Source organism: Oppia nitens, unplaced genomic scaffold, assembly GCF_028296485.1.
Source record: "Oppia nitens isolate AA-2021 unplaced genomic scaffold, nextdenovo-longstitch-racon4-pilon3 scaffold36_pilon_pilon_pilon, whole genome shotgun sequence".
Taxonomy (NCBI): domain Eukaryota; kingdom Metazoa; phylum Arthropoda; class Arachnida; order Sarcoptiformes; family Oppiidae; genus Oppia; species Oppia nitens.
In genome coordinates this window covers 553,844-575,940 of record NW_026533217.1, presented here as the reverse complement: position 1 = coordinate 575,940, position 22,097 = coordinate 553,844, and the positions used below count along the sequence as shown (strand labels likewise).

The 22,097-nt window shown below is 32.5% G+C and overlaps 7 protein-coding genes across 7 annotated transcripts; 4 read left to right on the top strand and 3 right to left on the bottom strand.

The window, feature by feature from the left end:
- Positions 1 to 607: 607 nt before the first annotated feature.
- Positions 608 to 2,308, top strand: LOC128957130 (uncharacterized). The gene is made up of 3 exons (XM_054302848.1): positions 608 to 1,117; positions 1,227 to 1,359; positions 1,429 to 2,308. Exons 1-3 carry the CDS (start codon positions 867 to 869, stop codon positions 2,239 to 2,241), a joined length of 1,197 nt encoding a protein of 398 aa, XP_054158823.1. The 5' UTR covers positions 608 to 866; the 3' UTR covers positions 2,242 to 2,308.
- A 181-nt stretch (positions 2,309 to 2,489) lies between these two features.
- LOC128957120 (uncharacterized) lies at positions 2,490 to 3,151 on the bottom strand. Its single transcript, XM_054302835.1, has one exon. The coding sequence runs from the start codon at positions 2,928 to 2,930 to the stop codon at positions 2,490 to 2,492; it is 441 nt and encodes a 146-aa protein (XP_054158810.1). The 5' UTR covers positions 2,931 to 3,151.
- An 88-nt stretch (positions 3,152 to 3,239) lies between these two features.
- On the top strand, positions 3,240 to 4,468 carry LOC128957119 (uncharacterized; the record flags this gene model as incomplete). Its single annotated transcript, XM_054302834.1, has 3 exons — positions 3,240 to 3,503; positions 3,575 to 3,707; positions 3,800 to 4,468. Coding segments are annotated over exons 1-3 (1,029 nt in total), but the record flags the coding sequence as incomplete, so codon positions are not given.
- Positions 4,469 to 4,630: 162 nt separating this feature from the next.
- LOC128957086 (ATP-dependent DNA helicase Q1-like) lies at positions 4,631 to 7,703 on the bottom strand. The gene is made up of 3 exons (XM_054302802.1): positions 6,859 to 7,703; positions 5,286 to 6,000; positions 4,631 to 5,211 (listed from the first exon to the last, which is right to left on the bottom strand). Exons 1-3 carry the CDS (start codon positions 7,501 to 7,503, stop codon positions 4,667 to 4,669), a joined length of 1,905 nt encoding a protein of 634 aa, XP_054158777.1. The 5' UTR covers positions 7,504 to 7,703; the 3' UTR covers positions 4,631 to 4,666.
- A 653-nt stretch (positions 7,704 to 8,356) lies between these two features.
- LOC128957087 (uncharacterized) lies at positions 8,357 to 10,707 on the top strand. Its single transcript, XM_054302803.1, has one exon. The coding sequence runs from the start codon at positions 8,748 to 8,750 to the stop codon at positions 10,635 to 10,637; it is 1,890 nt and encodes a 629-aa protein (XP_054158778.1). The 5' UTR covers positions 8,357 to 8,747; the 3' UTR covers positions 10,638 to 10,707.
- Positions 10,708 to 11,713: 1,006 nt separating this feature from the next.
- LOC128957111 (speckle-type POZ protein-like B) lies at positions 11,714 to 12,802 on the bottom strand. The gene has a single exon (XM_054302826.1). It carries the CDS (start codon positions 12,800 to 12,802, stop codon positions 11,714 to 11,716), a length of 1,089 nt encoding a protein of 362 aa, XP_054158801.1.
- Positions 12,803 to 20,668: 7,866 nt separating this feature from the next.
- LOC128957110 (rab proteins geranylgeranyltransferase component A-like) lies at positions 20,669 to 21,412 on the top strand. Its single transcript, XM_054302825.1, has 3 exons — positions 20,669 to 20,838; positions 20,900 to 21,156; positions 21,248 to 21,412. Exons 2-3 carry the CDS (start codon positions 20,953 to 20,955, stop codon positions 21,410 to 21,412), a joined length of 369 nt encoding a protein of 122 aa, XP_054158800.1. The 5' UTR covers positions 20,669 to 20,838; positions 20,900 to 20,952.
- The last annotated feature ends 685 nt before the right edge of the window (positions 21,413 to 22,097 follow it).

Below are 22,097 nucleotides of genomic sequence, written 5' to 3'. Positions count from 1 at the left end.
GTATTACAAATTAGTTAAAATATTATTATTATTATTAAACTAATAAAACATCTAGGCAACCATTTACTAAAATAATTAATTGTTATTAATAATGTTATTAAATTATCATCTCTATATATCTTTGATATATAAATATATTAAATACCATAACACATAAAAAAATTAATTGGTATAATAAAAAACAAAATATTATTACTATAATTAAACAACAAGTGATTAGATTAAGTTAATAATAATAATAATAATAATAATAATAATAATAATAATAATAATTGTCTATTATTATAATGTCATAAAATGTTATACATTCCTATGCTATGATTTAATATATAAAGTTTTTTCAAAAAAAACTATTATACAAAAAAATTAAAACTAAATTGTACTCAACCATTAGAGTTTATTATTATCATCATTATTAAATTACACATACACAATTAAAAATTATAATAATAAAAACAAATAAATATTTTATTATAATTAAATAACTTATTAGTTATATATAATTGATTTCAAACACTAAATTGAAATGCGCGCCAATACGCCCATTGCATCACACAATTGATTATTAATATTAATATTATAATAACAGTGTGTTTGTATTAATAACAGTGTTTACAGTACTATATAATACTGTACTGTAATTGTTTGGCCACACATAACATGTGTGTGTGATTACAGTGAATGCACCAAAAAAAACAAAAACAAAACAAAACAAAAAATTATCAACAATTAAATCTACGGCAGCAGTAGTCCGGACACCTAATTGCTGGCCAACACTAACTTTTTTGTCTGATATTTATAGCGGGTGTGTGTGTGTGTGTATCGGTTGTGGCCACTGCCGGCAACCTATCTTATAACAACCGACAATGAATCGATTGACCCGACAATTATCACGGTTCGGCTGGTCCCAAGTGACCAGATCGGTGTCGCGTAGTTGGCGTAGTTGGCGAAAGACCTACACCGAGATTGTCTACGATATGTCCCGAATGTCACGCCAGCGGCTGTTGTTTATCTACAATTGTACCGCTTTTGCGGCTACAATCGTACCGGTGGCCGTCTATTTGTCGTACAATACCTATTTGCTGGACAGACAACGCAATTGGTTTCAACTATATATGTTAGTACCACTACTACTACTTCTTAAGCTATCAACTGATTCATTGTCCTAATTATTATCTGTTTTTTCGGTTCATTTCATTTACCGCCGCCGCCGATACCGCTGACAGCGATGGCCAACCGATGCCGTTGGAGGAAAACTTGGAACTACTGGCTCTACGCGAATGGAATTTCTGTCACATTGGCCGCCACTATAAGCTAATGGATCTGATGATGGAGTTCTTCGTATGCAACGGCTCTGAGGTTTGGGCGATCGGTAGAAATCGGGGTTTTTTTTGTTGATGATAATCATTTTGTTTGAATCAAAAATAGGTGATTACCGTCGGCGATCTGGACAGCCGAACCGGTTCCTATATTGGTTTACCGCATAATTTTGCCTACCGAACGGTCGACGATGTCAAGCTGTCGGAGATATTGATCGGTGGTCTATCGGCTAAACAATTGGTGGACGCCAATGCCGCCGACCATTATAATAGCCGGCCAGCTATCAGACAGCTGATCGAATCGCTTGTACTCAGCGACAATGCCAAACGTTTTGCCATTGCACGGGAGTTGCATATGGCAACCAATAACAAACTGATTGTCGATATGATTACGATAGCCGGATCGGGTATGTTGGCAGTCGGCGCCGGCCAACAAGTAATACTGAAGTTGAATATTCGCCGAAGATATTTGCTAAGTTTCGGTATACGGTGTCTGTCGATGATGCTTGGTCTGGCCGTTTGGTTTCTAATCCGCGACTTTCTGGTATCGAGTTGGCAAAAAGCGGCCGACGAAAGTGCCTGTCAACAGAGCCGCGACTATTTGGACGGCGCTGTCGAGTATTACCGTAAACTACAGCAACGAAAGTCGGCTCTAAGCGAATTGAACGAAACATTGGTGCCGTCGGTGGCCGGTACGGCCAATAATAATAATAAGTTATCGATTATCGGTGGTGTTAGCCTTAATTTGCGGTCATTGATGTTGAAATTGTTTGCCGTCAAAGGTGTACCAATTGATAAACGATTGGATAGGATCTACAAATTGAATCTTACCTATGATGATGATAATAATAATAATAATAATAGTCGTAGTAGTAGTAGTAGTAGTAGTAGTAGTAGTAGTAATCAACAACAAAAATCATAGTTTAATAATAATAATAATTACCGAAAATTACAACTATTTTACCCGTAGATTATATAATTACCGGTACTGTAATATTATAATTATTAGTTTTTAATTTACGGTAATTCAGGTTTTCAATTTTTTTTATATATATTATATAATTTATAGACAAACATACAAAAAATACTATACAAACAAACAAAAATTATTTAAACTATAATTTAAAAATACAATTATTATAATTATTTTTTATAATAGTTATCAATCAATCAATCAATTGAATTGATTTTAGATTTATCGTTGTTTTTATAGACCAACACTTTCCTGTCGTATATGTCATCCAATGTCATCTCAATGCGTCTGACTGTCCATTCCTTCGGGCAATCGGTGTCCACTCGATCGGCCCAAACATGTAGATTACCGGAACGTTTCGTACCTTTGATCGGTACTTTAATACGAGTGGCCATCGGACCGAACCAATTGTTTTCGCTATCACTCAAATCAATACGGTATCGGTAGACAGGATAGCCGACCAGATCGACGGCTGCCTTATTGGCCTCGAACAGCTTCATAGCTTGCTTATAGTAGTCTTGTTTGCGTACTTGTTGGCGACGATGGTTGACCACTGTTAGTCCGGCGCCGGCACCGATGATACCGATAAAACCGCCGACAGCGGCCAAATCCATTAGACTTAGCCGCCGCCAAACCATTTATCCGTCCGTCCGTCCGTCCGTCCGTCCGCTCGCGTGTGTCTGATATGTACCAATTGACCGTTCAAAGTGTGTGACCGCTTGATGATGACCACGGATGTAATAGTCGGGCGCCGCGAAAATCACATGTTATATTTGTTGACCCGAAATAATTTTGCGGCCAATAGTATACTGTAATTATTATGTATGTATTGTTTACACACTGACAGCGCATGTGTGATAAACACGTGGTTTTGTTGTCTATATTTTTTTTATATCATTATTATTATTACAGTATCGGCGGTAACCAAACTTCAGTGGCCATAACATCAGAGTTTTTTTCGCTACTATCGTATAAATCGTTAATATGAGTCGGTTTGTGGCCAACGGTTGGCGTCAATTGACCGCTAGTGTCAATTCGGTTGTCGACAAATACAGGACAACCGTTTTTGGATTGCGGCTAATCTCCCGGCGCCGTTACGACCAATATTTCGGCTATTTTTCGGTAACCACTTGTATGTTGACCACTGGTCTCTATGTATCGTACAATACTGTATTGGTTGACAAATACCGATCTATTTTCCAGTCCTATAGGTTTGTTGTGTCCAATCAATCAATCAATCAATGATTTCTTAAATGACATTTGTTGACCACTTTTAATATAGAGGCCAAGAAAATACACCGCTAAACGAATCGGTGGCCAAATTAGCCGAAACAGTTTGGCAGGAATACAATGAACGACTGGGCGGCCGTCGGACATCGGATTCGGTTCGGTTTTTTGCATCGGTCGGATCGCAAGTATGTCCATTAGTCTCTCTCCCGAAGTTTCTAACCAACAGTTTGTTGTTGTTGTTGTTGTTGTTGTTGTTTATCGGTTGATCCACAAACAGCCCATAAGTATCGGTACATTGACTACCGGTGCATGGATTGGTCTACCATTTACTCTGAGCTACGCCACCGTCGACGACGTCAAGACTGTTGATCTGAGATTTTTCGGCCAACACGATCCGTACATCAAGTGGCGATCGCCGGCCGGCCAAGCATTTATCCAGTCGCTAGTATTGTCCGATCGGGCCAAAAAGTACGCTGTTGGCCATCAAATCTTAGTGGCCAACAACGCTAATCTGGCATTGAATGCACTAAATGTTACAACGGCTACGGCCGTAGCTGTAGGCCTGCCCTATATGATCATTACGCGTACCAAACTATTTACCGCAGTTCAGCATCGATTCATTGTGACAGCCATATCGCTGGTCATTGGCTACTATTTGTGGTCAGTAGTCAATCAGTTGGTCAACTATACGGCCAGTAGTCGGGCCGACAAACATATAGTTAGTTTAGGTGATGATGACTATATTGACGGTGCCATTGAATTTCTGGAGAAATTAATGACCAGAAATGCAGCCTTTAATGTCTTAACCGAAGACCTGCCTTCGTGGCGAATGTTTACCGATGACGGAGAGGTCAAAGGTTTGTTGACATCCAAGTTGTTGACAATTGAGAGGCGAATCAATTATTTGAAATCATTTAAACAGAATAATAATAATAATAATACAAATACCGGTAATAATAATAATAATAATAATAATAATAACGATTCAAAAGATTAGATTTGATTATAATTATATAAAAAAAATAAATTAAAATAAATTAAATTATTAGTTAATAAATATAAAAATTAATTAATTAATTATATATACATTTTTAAGTTTATTTTGCCGTTAAATAAGTTAATGTATTGTTGTTGTTGTTGTCAATCAGTCAATACATATAATATCATTGGATGTGTTGTTGTTGTTGTTGTCATTGTCTTTGTCTTCGTTTTTAACTGTTTTCAATTTTTTCTCACTTTTTATCTTCAGTTTACTATTCAGTTTCGACGGTTTTGTCGACAGATCAACAAAATATGCGATTTTCTGCTTCTGTGGTTTTGTATGATATCTGGAACCAACCGATAGATAACTAATGGTAGAATAGGGTGTAAAATGAAAATCTTCTTTCAGATAGCCATCGCATAGCAATAGGCCGACAATTTGCTGACAGACATCGCGTCTAATATCTGGTGGTCTTATATCGTCGAGTCTTAGTTTTTTGTTTCCTTTTTGAAACCACGAGTCCATCAGTTTTAAGGCAGTCATACGTTCTTTGATTTTTCCGGCGTTTGTCAAGATTTTGACGATATCGTCCAAATAGTGGCCAACATTTAGTTCATTCAATTCAACACTACTATTTTGTTGACAATTGTCACACATTTGATCACAATTGTTGGTCCATTTATCGCCGAAATAGTTAGCAATTTGTTCTAATTAAAGATAGAGAGAGAATTTTCGGTAAATTTTAATAACCAATTATGGGTATTACTAGAAAAAAACATACCTTTCCTACAAATACTATCATTGAGACAATAGGCTAGCATTGCATAGACATTGGTTAATCCATTTTTTTCGCTAAACACCAAACTAGTGGTACGAAATACATCCGCAAATCGATAGTATAGTAGACAGTCAGCCGGTTGGCCATCACGGCCGGCGCGACCAGTTTCCTGATAGTAGTTTTCCAGCGATTTGGACAATGAAAAATGTATAACATATCGGACATTCAGTTTGTTGATACCCATACCGAAAGCAACAGTGGCCACAATCACCTGACATTTATGGTTGTCGTGTTTTGACCATTTTTGTTGAACACTGGACCGCCGTGCTGGTTCCAGTTGGGCGTGATATGCCAGTGCCCGGATATTCATGGCCCGTAGTTTTTCGGTAACTTCTTCGACATCTTTGATAGTCAAACAGTAGATAATACCCGATTGTCGGCGATATCGGGTATTCAATAGTTCGGCAATCTTTTCGATTTGTTCGTCACGTTTGTAGTCTTGTTTGTCGATAATATAGTTCAAGTTTGACCGAAAAAACGAATCTTTCAGTACAACACAACCTTCGATGTTCAAAATCTTCTGGATATCTATGATAACCGTTGAGGTAGCCGTAGCTGTCAGTCCTAAGATAGGTGTTTCGGGAAACTGTGTCTTCAATATACCCAGAAATTTATAATCCGTACGAAAATCGTGACCCCATTGCGAACAACAGTGAACCTTAAAAATTTGAGATAAAATGAAAAAATATTAGTACCGTCCGTACGCGCGCATATAGCCCCCCGGCACGCCCACTAAGGCATCCGAGGGGCTATATGTATATTAAAACTATGGGGCTATATGTGAGTTACAGCAGCCCCCATATATCAAACTATTGTCCAAACAATAGTCCTCTAACTATTGAGAAGTTTTTATGAATGTCTAAAATTAACACTATGTTGAACCACCCACCCCCACCGCACACTATCGTTTCCTACTCCCCCCCCACGACTTAACATATAGCCCCAGTAGATGAGGGGGGGTTATATGTGAGTTACAGCCCCCATATATCAAACTATTGTTCAAAACAATAGTCCTCTAACTATTGAGAAGTTTTTTTTGAATGTCTAAAATTTAACACTATGTTGAACCACCCACCCCCACCGCACACTATCGTTTCCTACTCCCCCCCCCACGACTTAACATATAGCCCCAGTAGATGAGGGGGGGTTATATGTGAGTTACAGCCCCCATATATCAAACTATTGTTCAAAACAATAGTCCTCTAACTATTGAGAAGTTTTTTTTGAATGTCTAAAATTTAACACTATGTTGAACCACCCACCCCCACCGCACACTATCGTTTCCTACTCCCCCCGCCCCACGACTTCACATATAGCCCCAGTAGAGGGGGGGTATATGTGAGTTATAGCCCCATACTAAAAGTTGATTTTTATTTTTAATAAAAAAAACCTGCTAACTGGGGAGGGGGGTGGGTTATATGCGCGTACATACGGGGGGTAAATGTTGTCTTAAAAACTGGATTTTAAACTAATCCTCTCAACAGTCATCATATCATCAGCAACAACAACGGTATACCTCATCGATGACAATACGATTGAGTCGTTTATTTTGGTAACACTTTTCCAATTGAGACATAAATCGCTTAGATTTGGCCATCTTTTCGGGCGTTACGTAAACAATCTTCAGGTCGCTGGTCGGCGCGGCCATCGACTGCAAGATCTGATTGTTTTCCGAGCGCTGGGTCTGGCCACTGATAACTGCCGTCGGTATCTGAAGCTCTTTCATGGCGCTCAACTGGTCCTCCATTAGCGATATGAGCGGCGATACGACTACCGTCAGGCCCGGCCGGATAAGTGCCGGCAACTGGAAACACAGTGATTTACCGCCGCCGGTCGGCATAACCAATAGGCAATCGTTGTCGGCCAGCGTAGCGTTGATGGCCTGTAGTTGATAGTTGCGAAACGACTTCAACCCGAATACCGTTTCCAATAGCCGTTGACATTGTCCGGACCATTGGAAATCCTGGCCATCAAACTGGTCGCTCGATTGCTGGTCACTTATCGATGCCAGCCGTGACTCTAAGGCGGCAATTTTGGTGGCCAATTGACGTCTACGCGATCGCAATGTCATCAGTTGTTCATCGATTTGTTGTAACTCTTGTTTGGATTGTCTGAGTTCGGCATTCAGACCGCCGTTATTCTTGTTGTTGTTGTTGGCCATCGGTGTCGACAAACAGTGTGGTCACTGACTAAGTGACCAATCAATCAATCAGTCAATCGGTGATTCAGTAGACAAACAGTTGTTTTGTTTGTTTGTTTGATTGATTGAATAAACAGCTGATCTCTCAATGCATTCAAAAAAATTTTTTTGAATATAATTGAATGAACAGTAGTTTTGTTTTGTTTTGAATTATGGGGTAATGTCTTAAAAATATATATATATTAGACAAATAGCGGCCACCGATTTGATTGATTGATTACAGTAATTAATATTATCAATTGGTTAATAATGTTACAAATATAATAGTTGCTAAAAAATAGAAATTAGCAAGATAAAAATTTATATTGTCTTATTTAATAATTATTGTTATTGATATTTTTTAGTTTGTTTACTAAGGTTTTATATTTATATTTATTTTATATACAGTATAATAATTTATATATTTATTGACATTTTTGTTTCTTGTATAAAATTATTAAATAATAACAGCAATATCAAAATGATTAATGAAAAAAAATTAATGAATAAACCTCTATTGTTGATGGCAATATAATTTTTTATCTAGATAATTTCTTAAACTTAGTTTATTTTTATTGATTTTTTTTGTCACTTTTTTGCCACATTATATAATAAGTATATTTTATAATAATAATTAATAATTAATAATAATTAATAATAATTAATAATAATTAATAATAATTAATAATAATTAATAATAATTAATAATAATTAATAATAATTAATAATAATTAATAATAATTAATAATAATTAATAATAATTAATAATAATAACCAAAATATTTAATAGCTTTTTTTAATAAGTATTTTTTTAAGACACAACCCTATTGAGAGAGACACACATGTATTGCTAGACTGGAAATAATATTTTAGTCAACAATAATAATAATACAGTGTTTTTGTTATTATTATTATTATTATTATTAACTAAATTGAGATCACATTTATGTCTTCACACACACATTCAGTGACCACTTTTTTTTTCTCGTCGGTGCTATCAATGAATTAATAATACATTTTTTTGTTTTACTTTCCCGACTACTATAGTTGTCACCGACCGATCGATTCGCGCGGATTATTGTTGTGGCCATACAAACAAACAATGTGGTCATCGTCCGCCGCCGCCGCCGCCACCTCCTCCTCCTCCTCCTCCTCCTCGGCCACAAATTAAGGTCAACAACAGTTTGCGCGGACAGATCAGCTGCTACTGCCGCGGTAGCCATCAAATGAAGATCGTTGGCCGCGATGAGCTAACATACGACCAATTGGTCCAATTGACCAGTTATGCCTATGTAGCGTGTGTCGAACCCATACAAGTGGTCAAACGCCGGGCCCGTCAATTGGCCAGTGGTCAGTGGAAGGAAACCAATACTACTACTATAGCCAGCAATAGTCGGACGAGCAATGATGGCCAGAAGCAGCTGCAGTCTTCAACGACATCGGCAGTAAAGTCGTCGCCGACGCCAACGCCGCCACTGCCGAAACAGCATAAGAAACGTAAACGAAAGTTCGGGTTTTCGACAAATTCCAGTTCAAATAAACGCCGTAAACGTGACGACAGTTATCGGCGATTTGTATCGGAAGACAGATATTTCATCGAAAAGATAGTCGACTTGAGATTGGCTACGGATGGAGAGCTTATGTATCTAATCAAATGGCGCGGCTATGATAACGACAGCGACAATACATGGCAACAGAGCGACGATCTGTTTGATTGTCAACAACACTACAGGAACTACTTTGACAAACTGTTTACCGCCGACACCGACGCTGCCATCACTACTACTACTACTACTACTATGTCTGCACCGGTAGTAGTCATGTATACGATTCATGAGTTTCGGAAACTGATGAACTGTTTATCGTTGACAATGAGCTCCAAGTTTGATACGGCAGTACTCTTGCGATTGAATGATATGACTGTCGAAGTGTTTGATCGAAATGAGAAGACAACCAGAAAATTACGATCAAATCTGGAGATCTATAGGTTGGCTATGAGACGAATGTATCGTAAGATGAGAGTCAATCGATGCAAACCGGCCGACAATTTTTGGCCACAACGGCTACTGATCCAGCATTTGGTACGGGAGTTGAGAATTGACAAGAATTTCGGTAGTCTGGAGAAGTTGTTCGAGTTTGTCGAAGATAGGTATTTGGCACGAATTGAACTGAAGGAATGGGCCGACGATATCAATGGACAGTTGGCTTCGTTGGGTTTTACTGGCGATTGTATATCAGTTGAGAACAATGCCGATCTGGAGGTTCCGCCCAAAATCAAATATCTAAGCGAATACATGCTGAACGATAACGTCAGTGTCGATACCAGTCGATTGTTGATACGCGGCTGTTGTCAATGTCCCGGCGATTGTCTTACGAGAAAGTCGTGTTTGTGCGAAAATAAACTACAAAAAAACAAGAACCAGTTCCAGACTAGTTATGTACTGTACGAATGTAATGCAAGTTGTCTGTGTAATCCTCAGCGATGTCCCAATCGACGGGTACAGAAGGGCCAGATTGGCCGTAATTTAATGATCTACAAGACAACCGGTCGCGGTTGGGGTGTATTGACTACGAAGAAGATCCAGAGATATGATTTTGTTTTACAATATTTAGGACGAATACTCGATAGCCAACAGACATACTATCGCTACGACGATACCTATATGTTCAATATTGACGAAGAATTTTGCGGACAAACCGTTTTTATTGACGCCAAATACTATGCAAACATTTCCCGATTTGTCAATCATTCGTGCGAACCGAATCTATCGTCGCATATGACAGTCTTGGGTAATGGCGAACAGATTCCCCGAATTGCATTCTTCGCCAATCGTGATATCAAACCGTACGAAGAATTAACCTACGATTACAATCGTATAACGTTTTCAGTTGATCTCAACGGTATATTTGCAAACAACAACTCGTCGTCGACAGCCGATGAAGTGGCTTCAGTGGACAGTGGCTATACGTCATCGTCGGGTACCACCACCACCACCTCTACCACTACCACCACCACCAACAACAACACTACTACTACTAGCGCTAGTCATCCTCCAAGACATATCACTGCCATTGATTGTATGTGCGGATCAGCTAAATGTAGAAAATTTATTTGATAGTGTTTTTTATTTAATTAGAAAAATAAGTATACAGTATAACAAACTAAACAGGTACACCCACCCTAACCCCCTAACCTATTACTAATAGTACAGTACTATTGTACTGTATTATTATGATTTTATCTACTATTATACGGGTGGGAGGGGGTGGGGTTGCCAGTGATACTATTAATAATTATACTTTATTTTATACTATAGAGAGAGAGAGAGAGAGAGAGAGAGAGAAACAAAAATTAATTGATGTCAACAACAAAAAAAATATTACCGTATTTTTTGTTGTTGTTGTTAACCCTCTATTATATGATTAATTCAATTAATTATTTTGTGATTATTATTATTATTTTTTTTAAAAATTTAATTTAATTAATTATCAATTATTTAGTAGTTTTCAACAATTTTTGTTTGAAAAAAAATCAATTTTATACACCACACAATCAATAATTATTTTATTGTTGTTATTGTTATTTATACAGTACAAATTAATTAATTATTATTATTATTATTATTATTATTTTGTATATATAAATTATACCAATGTTATTTCCATAATAATAATAATTAGGATGATGAGGGTAACAATTTTATTTTAATTGTAAAAAAAAGTTACTTAAAAATACCTTTAAAAAAAATCATTTTGTTTTTTAGTAATCTTTATAATACATTTTACTACTACTACTACTACTACTACTACTACTACTACTACTACTACTACTACTACTACTACTATATCATTGTTATCAAAATTAATTAATTCAATACCATTTTAAATCAATTTGATTAATCAATTTTATCATTATCATCATCAAAAAATAAATTGTATGAATTATTTTATTACTTTTTTACCCAATTATTATGTTTTTTTTTTTGAAATTGTTTGTCAAAAAAAATATAAGATTATGTTATTTTTGATTATTAATAATATTAATAATAATTTTAGTATAGATTTATTAAATTGTTTTATTATTTAGAAAATAAAACAAACAATTTTTTATAAACACAAAAAACTAATTAAAAAACTAATTAAATAGTAATTATTTTTTTTGATTGATTTTTATTTTATTATTTTTTTTATTTTAATAAATATTATTAAGTTTAGCAATTTTATGTACAATCGATTGCATTAATTGGGGTTCAGTTTTAAATAAATCGCTTAATTTATGGCCAGATTTGAGTTCAATTTCCAGATAATTGTTGGCCACATAATCGATAAGTTTTTCCCGTAACGATCGGGCATTATATTTGATGGCAAACAATAGTAAATCGATAGCCGATCCAGTGGTCAATGTTTGCGATAGTATATGTTCGCAAATGGACTTCAAATCGGGCAGTGAATAGTATTCGGCGCACACTAGCAATCGGTTGGCCGCTATCGGGTCGATGTCCGCTCCACCGCCGCTGCCGATACTACCCGTATAGATAAACTCGAGTAACTGGTCAAACACGTCGGCATCGGCCGTATCGATGATCACTCGATTATCGTTTGACTCTTTCATCGGATTGGCAAACATTGCCCGAAAAAACTCGGATCTGGCGCTTAGTATACACTTATGGGCCGAATATTGTCGATCGCCGCCGTCGCCGCCGCTGCCGACCACCAGTGTTACGTCGCTGTGATCGCCGCTAGACATCAACGTCCGCAACGAGTCAACTAAATCGGTACCAATTCGTTGACATATTTGATCCCTGGGTTCGATGTAAACCAATTCAAAGTAGAGAACCAATTGGTGATTATCGTCAGTCATCTGGTCGTTGAACGGCAACTCTTTGTCGACGACGACAACAATGTTTTTGGTGTCGATGTCCGTACGGTTGCTGTTTATCATGACTGGCGGTGAGAGCCGTGTTGTATATAATACAACCAATTGTCTTGTATGGCCAGTAATGTCATCTTTGGCCACCAGATATACGTTGAATTCGATGTCCAATATCTGGTTGTCATCGGATTTCGGCAACTCATCCAACAATAGCCGAACAGTAAACGATTGATTAGTTTTCCGATAAACTTGCCGTAGGTCTACATAGAGATGCCATTTGATGTTGTTTTTGGTCAACATTACGGGACTTTTTTCAATGCCAGCCATCGATGTCGATGACGACGATGATGACAACGAATGGACATCCAGTGACCACTCGTACGTATATTTCATGTGATGGACAAACATTTTTTTGACCGGTTTATGTGGTATTAAATGTCACGGTGTGTGTGTGTATGTGTATGTATGTGTATGTGTGTATGTATATGTGTATGTGTGTGTGTGTGTATGCATATGTATGTGTATGTGTATGTGTATGTGTATGTGTATGTGTATGTGTGTGTATGTGTGTGTATGTGTGGGTGGGTTAATTTAAATATATTTAAAAAAATAATTAATTATTTCATCATGATCATTTTATTTTTAATGAATATTCTGTAAATATGACACTAATATACAGATGTCGCTTATATATATATATATATAGAGAGAGAGAATCTTAAACAGCGGCGGCGGTGGCGATGCTATTAAATTACAAATATCTGGTCAACAATACGTTGGAATTTAAAAGTGACCAAGTAGCAAATGTTTATAATTTTGTAAACTAAATAAAATTGTAATTGGTCATTGGTTTTTTTTAAAAAAAAATAAATTGTATTATATGCTAGAATTTTAAAAAAATAAATAAAAATCTTAGTCGACTATAAATTATCTGTCAAATCATCATACAATTAATTAATTTATTTTAAAAATTTATAAAAAAAAATTATTATTATTAATTAATTAATTACAACAATAAAAAAATTGTTGACCAGATAATTATAATTATGATATTATTAATAGCCTTACAGCCGCCGCCACCAGTGTTTAAGATTTTTTCGCTTATATACTGTATATATATAAACAGCATATATACAGGTAAAAAATAACTGTTTTGAGTACAAGCAAAACCAAAACACCTAAGGCAGCCAAACAATAATACTTTTATTAACTAAATATTTGGTCAACTTTTTTTTGTTGTTGACACTACTCTTAAATTACTCATATTTATTGCTATATTAAGCTATTGTTTAAGCAATAAATATAATGATAATAACGTAATTTATGAGTAGCGTCAACAACAAAAAAAAGTTGACCAATTATTTTTTGTTGGTTAAATTTTTTTTTTAAAAAAAAGGTATAAACGCATAGCTTAGCGGTCATTATTGTTTTGGTTTTGTTTGTAATGAAACAGTTATTTATTTATATACAGTAAACAAATTTGAATATAAAATTTGATATATTAAGGGACTGTTTATATATTGATTAGTATTATTACAGTATTGATACAGTATAACATAGTCGATGGCCATCGGGCGACCATTGACCGTAGCGACCGTAGCGACCGAATAGACCAAAACACGTATACAATAGTCGCAAGAGTGGCAATCAATGAACTTTAAACAACTGGCCGATTGGTGTTGGGATCAATCAGTGGTGGTGGTGGTGACCAAAACAATGACAGCAATACGGAGATCGCGATTGCCGCCACCGCACCCGCGGTATGGGTAAAGCCACACGGGTAAAAGGGATCAGAAAAATTTTATTTTTAAATTTTTTTTATTTATTGCTAAATTTAATGCTGATTTTATTAATCTAATTCATTTTTTAATATCTCGAATAGTTTTCAAGATATTCGACTTTAAAGTCGAAAATTTAATTTTTTTTAACTTTTATACATTTTTAGTTAAATTTTATTATTGATTTTATTAATCTAATTCATTTTTTAATATCTCGAATAGTTTTCGAGATATTCGACTTTAAAGTCGAAAATTTAATTTTTTTTAACTTTTATACATTTTTAGTTAAATTTTATTATTGATTTTATTAATCTAATTCATTTTTTAATATCTCGAATAGTTTTCGAGATATTCGACTTTAAAGTCGAAAATTTAATTTTTTTTAACTTTTATACATTTTTAGTTAAATTTTACATTTTTATAATGTTATACATATATACAGTAATTATAAAAAATTATTAATATACTAAAAATAACTCATAGTGTATCATTAATGCTTTTATCAACTATTTTTAAATTTAAAATACATTATTTTAATTTTTGAAAAAATTTTTGTTTAAAAATGCAATAAAATTTTATACCCCCTATACCCCACAGTCTACCACCCTACTAAAATCCAAAACCTTGCTTAACCCTGATATATATAAATATATATTATAAATTCATTTAGTAATTAGATTATATTATTTTAAATATTAAAAGCAAATATTAGCATTAAATTTAGGGTTATTTTAGGTCAGTTAAATAGAACTGTTTTATACTAGATATACTTTATGTATATTATATATAAATATAATTTTCTAATTTTTTTTTCTTATTTTTGTTTGGTATTGTTGTTAAACGGATGTTTAATAAAATAAAACTATAAACTTTTAAAATTGTTTTACATATTTTTAAAATTTTGACTGCATTTGGTTACTTTTGGTTACTTTTGGTTACTTTTGGTTACTTTTGGTTACTTTTGGTTACTTTTGGACAATTTTTTAGTGGAAAAAACAATCAACAAAAAAGTAATTAAAAAATATATTTATATTTAAAAACAAACTTTATTAAAAATATTAAATTATCTATTATTTCTTATTATTATTAATATTACTATTATTAACTACTATTAGTTTTTTATATTTTTAAAACAAACTTTAAAAAATCAAACAAAAACATATACTTTATATATTTATAAAAATGATCTATTTATACAGTATATTGCTATTATATTTTATATTTTTAATTTATTATTTATTATTATTTTATTAAATTAAAAATATACTGTATAAATATATTTATTTAATTAGATTAAAAATAAATATATAATTATTTAGTAATAACAATAATTACTATATTATATATCAATTTTATAAATACAAATTTTTAAAACAAATATTGATTCTCAATAATTTTTATTATTTATATATTAAATTTAAAAAAATTAAAACTAAAAATTTATATAAAAATAAAGTATATTATTAAATAATCTAATTTTTTAAAAATTCAATAGATATACTATAATATCTAATAGTAATAAGTAATAAAATAAAATTGACTATAAAATAATATATAAATATTAAATATATAGACAGTAATTATAATATATGTTTGATTTTATTTATTTAATTAGTTTTTTTTATCTCTCTTAATGTTTTATTATTATAAAATATTTATAGCAAAAAAAAATAACTATTTATATTCTGATATAATTATAGACATACACAGACATTATTTACTTATAAATATTTTATAGTCTATATATATTATTTTATATACAGTATAATCTATAATCAATAAATATCATGACCTTAAAAATAATACACACATTAAAATATACAATGTTTAATAGTTAATTGATCTAGATATTTTAATAATTATTATCATTAATAATTAATTTATCAAATAAAATAAGTAGCTCACAACAAACAAATAAACAAAAACTAAAAATAATTTTAACGAAATATATATATATATACTGTAATATAGTTTAGTACTTGTAGTTGTTTTATCAATTGATTAGATATTCAATACTAATAATAAATAATTTTTTAGATAAATATATATTTACAAAAAGTATATAATAATTATTTTTTTTAATAAATCTTGTTGTAAATGCATTTAAAATACATACATATTTTATTCATAAATATTATATATATATACAGTATTTATAATCCTATATTTATTAATTGATAATAATTTTCAAATTTATAAATATATTTAAATTTATTTTTATCTCATTTATGAATTTAAATTAATAATTTTTTTTAATATTTTTGAATTTGAATAGAAATATATTTTAAAAATCTATTGTTTTATTATTGTTAATATTTATTATCAATAAAATAGTTAAAAATAAATATTTTGTTTTTTATATTTATTATTAGATTATTATTTTTTCTAATAAACTACTGTATTATTAATAATTAGTTAAAAAATAATAATAGGTACTAATAGCATAACTAATATACTGTATATATATTGTATAAAATTTACTGTATTATTATTATTAGATAATAAAGGGGCAAAACTACTAAAAAAATTTGTTTTTAAAAAATTATATCATATATATAATAAATAAATTAGTTGTTAAATAATAATAAATATATTTCTAGAGTACATATACAGTATGAGAGAGAGAGAGAGAGAGAGAGAGTTTTTTTCACTGTTTTCATTAAATGAATTGTTTTTTTTCATTATAAAAAATTTTGTTATATTTAAATACAATAATTAATTAATATATTCAATAGATGTACTTTTTTTTATCTAAAATAATTATCTATTATTTATTTATCACTTTAAATTATAATTACGGTAACAATAAAAAAATAATTCCTTTTTTTTTAAAAAAAATATTTAAGAAAATAAAACATATATAAAATAATTATTTGATTTATAATTAAAACTTAGAGATCATTTTTTGAGATAAATTTGTATTTTTTCTTTCAATTTGTGGCAATCGTTGACCATTTGATTGACAGTATTGATAGTAATAGATAATAGTTTTTATATAAATAACAAACAAATGATGTAATGTTGAACAACTAATGTCTAGTGTTTGAAGTTTAGGTAGATTTTTGTGTAAATCAATAACAAATTGGCGATCAATTTGCGAATAATAAAGTGTTAAATAAGTCCATGAATTAATTGGTTGTAATGTTTCATATAATTTAGGATAAATTACTTGATTTAGATTATAAATTATTTGCAAATTCAGATCCAATCGTTTCATTAGTTTGATGGCATTGTATGTCTCCTCATATTCAACCACTGAATAGACAACTAATTTCAAACTAAATGACTTTAATTGTTGACAATTGTTGGCAATTTTCATTAACGGTTCGCCAATCGAGTTGTTTAGTAATGTATAAAATATTAATACCAATTGTTGCAGTCGTTGTAATCGCTGGCCAATTACAGACAGTACAGACATAACAGTTTCCTCAGTATCTGTACTATTGATATGTAGTTTAAGACATTTTAGATGATCACTGTTTCCTGCTATAAATGTCTCAAATTGTTTGATCTGATTGTCCAGTCTATGGCATGTAAATCGATGCAAACCGTTGACCAGCAGTTGCCGTTAAACATATAACTTATTTTATTTATCAATTTGTTATACTAATATATATATATATATATATTAAAAATTTATATATTAAAAAAGGGAGTGAGAGAGAGAGAGAGAAACTTAATATACATTAGATCATGGTTAAGCAAGGTTTTGAATTTTAGGGAGGGGATAGACCGGGGTGAAATTTACAAAATAATATATTATTTTTATATGTTTTAACGTTACTTTAATTATTTTTAATCAGGTTAATTATGGCAGCTCTACCAAATTTGGATAATTTGAAAATCGGTTTAACCAATTATAATACTCCCGAACAATGTAAACAATTCTTCGAGATAATGGGATTAATTCCGACACGAGAAGAAGTAACTTTGGCCAGATGTCCAGAGCCGTGCAATTCTCCGATGAAATGGGAAAACGATTCGTCATTTAAAATTGGTTGGAGAATTAGGTTTGTATTATATTAAAGTGTAAACATATTTTAATTAAAATATATAATTAGATGCAGAAATTCGGCCGGAAATTGTCGTAGATCCTTCAATCCGTTAAAAGACTCATTTTTTGAGAAAACGCTTCTTGATTGGGATCAGATCTTTGCAATTGGATATTGTTTTGTCGCTGATGGGGTTTTCAGTCTAAAAACATCTGTAGAAATAACAGGAGTAAGCAGGGTTAGCGTATCTCAATGGTGGTTTTTTATGAGGGAGGTATGCTCAAGATGGATTGAAAGAAATCCTATTAAGATAGGTGGACCCGGAGTTAAAGTTTGTTTAGATGGGACCCATTTATACAGTGCAAAGTATCATAGAGGTCGTCCAATGACTGATGTATGGGTATTTGGAGGAGTTCAATGGGACGGTGAATTGGATGCCGAGCCTAAACTTTTTGCTAAAAGAATTGACGGCGGTGAAAGTGTTTTACAGCTGTTGCCTATTGTTAGAGAACATGTTGAACAGGGCTCAGTTGTATGCACTGACGGGCATGCAGTATATCCTGCTCTTTATAGACGAGTTGGTAGTATGTCTGATCAAAACCCTGGTCCGCATGCATGGGGAGAACACTTTGCGACCAATCACTCAACTGGAGAATTTTCTCAACATATAAATGCACAATACATTGATGATAATGGCGTTCAACGACGTTTTCATGTTGTTCACAGCACAAACCCCCTTGAGATTCGATGGCGATGGCTTAAAGCTAATATTCTTTCTGTTCGTGAGTTTGAAGATAATCAAGGTGATTGGATTCACTTTGTTGACGGATATATTGATCGTTACGTTTATCTTTGCAGACGGTAATAAATTTATATTAGAAATTGTTATTATATATATATTTTTTAGCATGCATAGTGCAAGAAATAATGGTCAACGACTTCTACGTTTTTTTCAAGACGTAGCCAGTATTTACCCAAAATATGGTTCTGATATTTGGCGTTATATGACTGCTGACACAGAAGTCGAAACAACTACTGGTTCCGAAACAACTGAATCTGAATAAAATTAATTACATTTAATTTTTTTATTAATGATTTTTTTTTTAATTTTTTTTTGTAATTTTCGACTTTAAAGTCGAATATCTCGAAAACTATTCGAGATATTAAAAAATGAATTAGATTAATAAAATCAGCATTAAATTTAGCAATAAATAAAAAAAATTTTAAAAATAAAATTTTTCTGATCTCTTTTACCCGTGTGGCTTTACCCATACCGCACCCGCTATTACCGATCCATTGTCAGCGACTACTACTACACTATAGTCAACAAAGCGGGAACTGTAGCCGTCGACCGTATATAGTAAACGTTACGCCAATATCCTATCTGTGCACAGATATCAAGTCGGACGACGGGTGACCACCACTACTACTACTACTACCGGTGACGCTACCGATCAGGAAATACATCAGCATTTAAGATGCACTGGTCGATGATGTTGTAGAGCCTCCACAACACCAATGCCGCCGCCGCCTCAGGAGGAGCTACGGCAACAACAACCAAAGGGAACACCAACGGAGGACACGATCACATCAGCAGTCAAGTGGTCAATGTTTCAGTTGAATCGCTAGTCCCGTAAATTCAATTTGGATTTAACTCCACGGGTAATATAATCAATCATTTTTGTTGTTAATCAATGATTTATTTATCGGTAATTTATTTATTTTTATTTTATGATTGATTGATTAGTTATTATACTCGAGAGGAGCAATTGGTAGACCTATGTTAGTGTCGTCTAATATCTCGAAAGATATGGCCGTGAATTCAAAGCCGTTACCCAAATATTGACGAATAAATCGATGACAACAACAACACCGACACAAACAACAATAGGATAGTCGAAGTGCCCGTCAGTCTGTCGGGCGATATATTTAACAATAATGACGTTTCGGTTATCGATAAGCGAATGCTTATGAAGTTTATGTCGTTTTGTGCCGAATATGATAAACATTTTGATGAATATGAAAGTAAAGGACCGATCAGTAGTAATGAAAGACTAATTAGTGATTTATTAATGATTTTTTTATTGTTTAATAGATTACGAGAACGAATCGATTGGCGATTTTCTGGCCGACCAACAATTGATTCGCCATTGCTCCAGAAGTTCAAACTGAATGCTATAGCAATGACTCGACCGCATTGTCCAACCAAAGAGGCACTCAAATTGATCCATACGTTCATTCATAGTGCCGGCCGTTTCGGGTAATACACCGTTTTTGTTTACACTGTACGGTACCGGTGAACTACCCCAAGCTTTTTGTCGTCGTCTGTGCCGTATTTGTCGGTACCTATTGTCTGAAAATGAAATGTCAGGCACTTATTGTCGACACATCCACCGAACCGAACAAGTGTACGGCCTGTGTGATCGATGGCCGCCGTTTTGATTGCGATAATGTAATAACCGATTATATAGTTGAGTCTACTAATGATGATATAAATACCAGTGATATGAATAGCGGCGATAGTTATCAGCGATCGATCGATCAAACGATCAGATGTCGAGCACCTGTCACTGCTTCATATACCGCCAACCGATGATAATAACGGCAACAAAAATTCAGTCTATCTTATCGCAGCTCATCAGCACTGGTAGCACCTAAAGGCCTAATAATAAAGGTATATTAGTATTAGTAAAAAACTGTTTTTTGATTGATTTTAATTTTTTTCTTTAAAACAGTTGTCTAATATTTATGGTGCGATTCGACTGCCGACTGCGCTAAACACGATTTGATGCCAATCGTGAAAAACTTATACAACTTTACACCAGATATTACCGACAATTGTGATGAAACCGATGATAAACCAAAAGTACTGTGGAGTGTATACTATAATCAACATTTCTCACGATGTGTCCAACCAATTGATTTGCCAGAAAATGTGTGGACAACTACACCGCCGGTTAGCGAACTTGATTTTGATTTGGCAATCAATGAGGTAATAAATTTTGATTAATTTTGTATTGGATTTACTGTAACTAAAAAAAAATTGTTTTTATTTTTGTTTTATTTTTTTTAATAATCTTAAGGCTCGTACACTGTTTAGTAAAATGTTTCCCAACGATGAGTTCCTCCCTCGAGCTTCCGATCCAAACGAAATACTATTTGATGGCCAAACAAACGATATCGAAATGAATGAACCAAACAATCAACCAATTGATGAACCGATTGTCAATAATAATAATAATAATTAAAAAAATGATATCTAATTGATTGTTAGGTTATATATAAATTGTTTATTTGTCTCTTAATTTTTGTTTAATAAATAATAAAATTTGTTTATCGATATAATAAGCGGTAACTACTTTGTTGTTGACTATATCACCGACGCTAATGACTGCTACTTTATCTATCCTATTGTTGTTGTTATTATTATATCAGTACAATAACTATCAATAATTTTCAAATAACGATAATAATAATAATAATAATTAAAACAGTAATTGATTGACAGTACAGTAATTGATTAATTATATTGATTAAATATTTTTAAAAAAAATTAGTATTTTAAAAAATAGAAAACATATGGCTTTTAACATACCTTAATGTAATCAAATACATAATATGTTTTATATAGTAATAATAATTTGTTTTTAGTAATAGTTAATTAAATTTGGCTTTCATTTTGGTTAATATAATTAATTTCAATTTATTATTAAATTAGTTTTCAATATAACAATTTGAAAAATTTAAGGTAAGTTTATGTTATTAAAAATAATAATATTTTTGTTAAATTTATTAAAATATTCGTTTATATTTAAGATAAATTGATAACTATGATGGCAATGATGACTATGATATTGATGATGGCGGTAATGATGATAACGTTGATGATAATAGCGTCAGTGACATGTCGTACAATAGATAATAATTTTGATT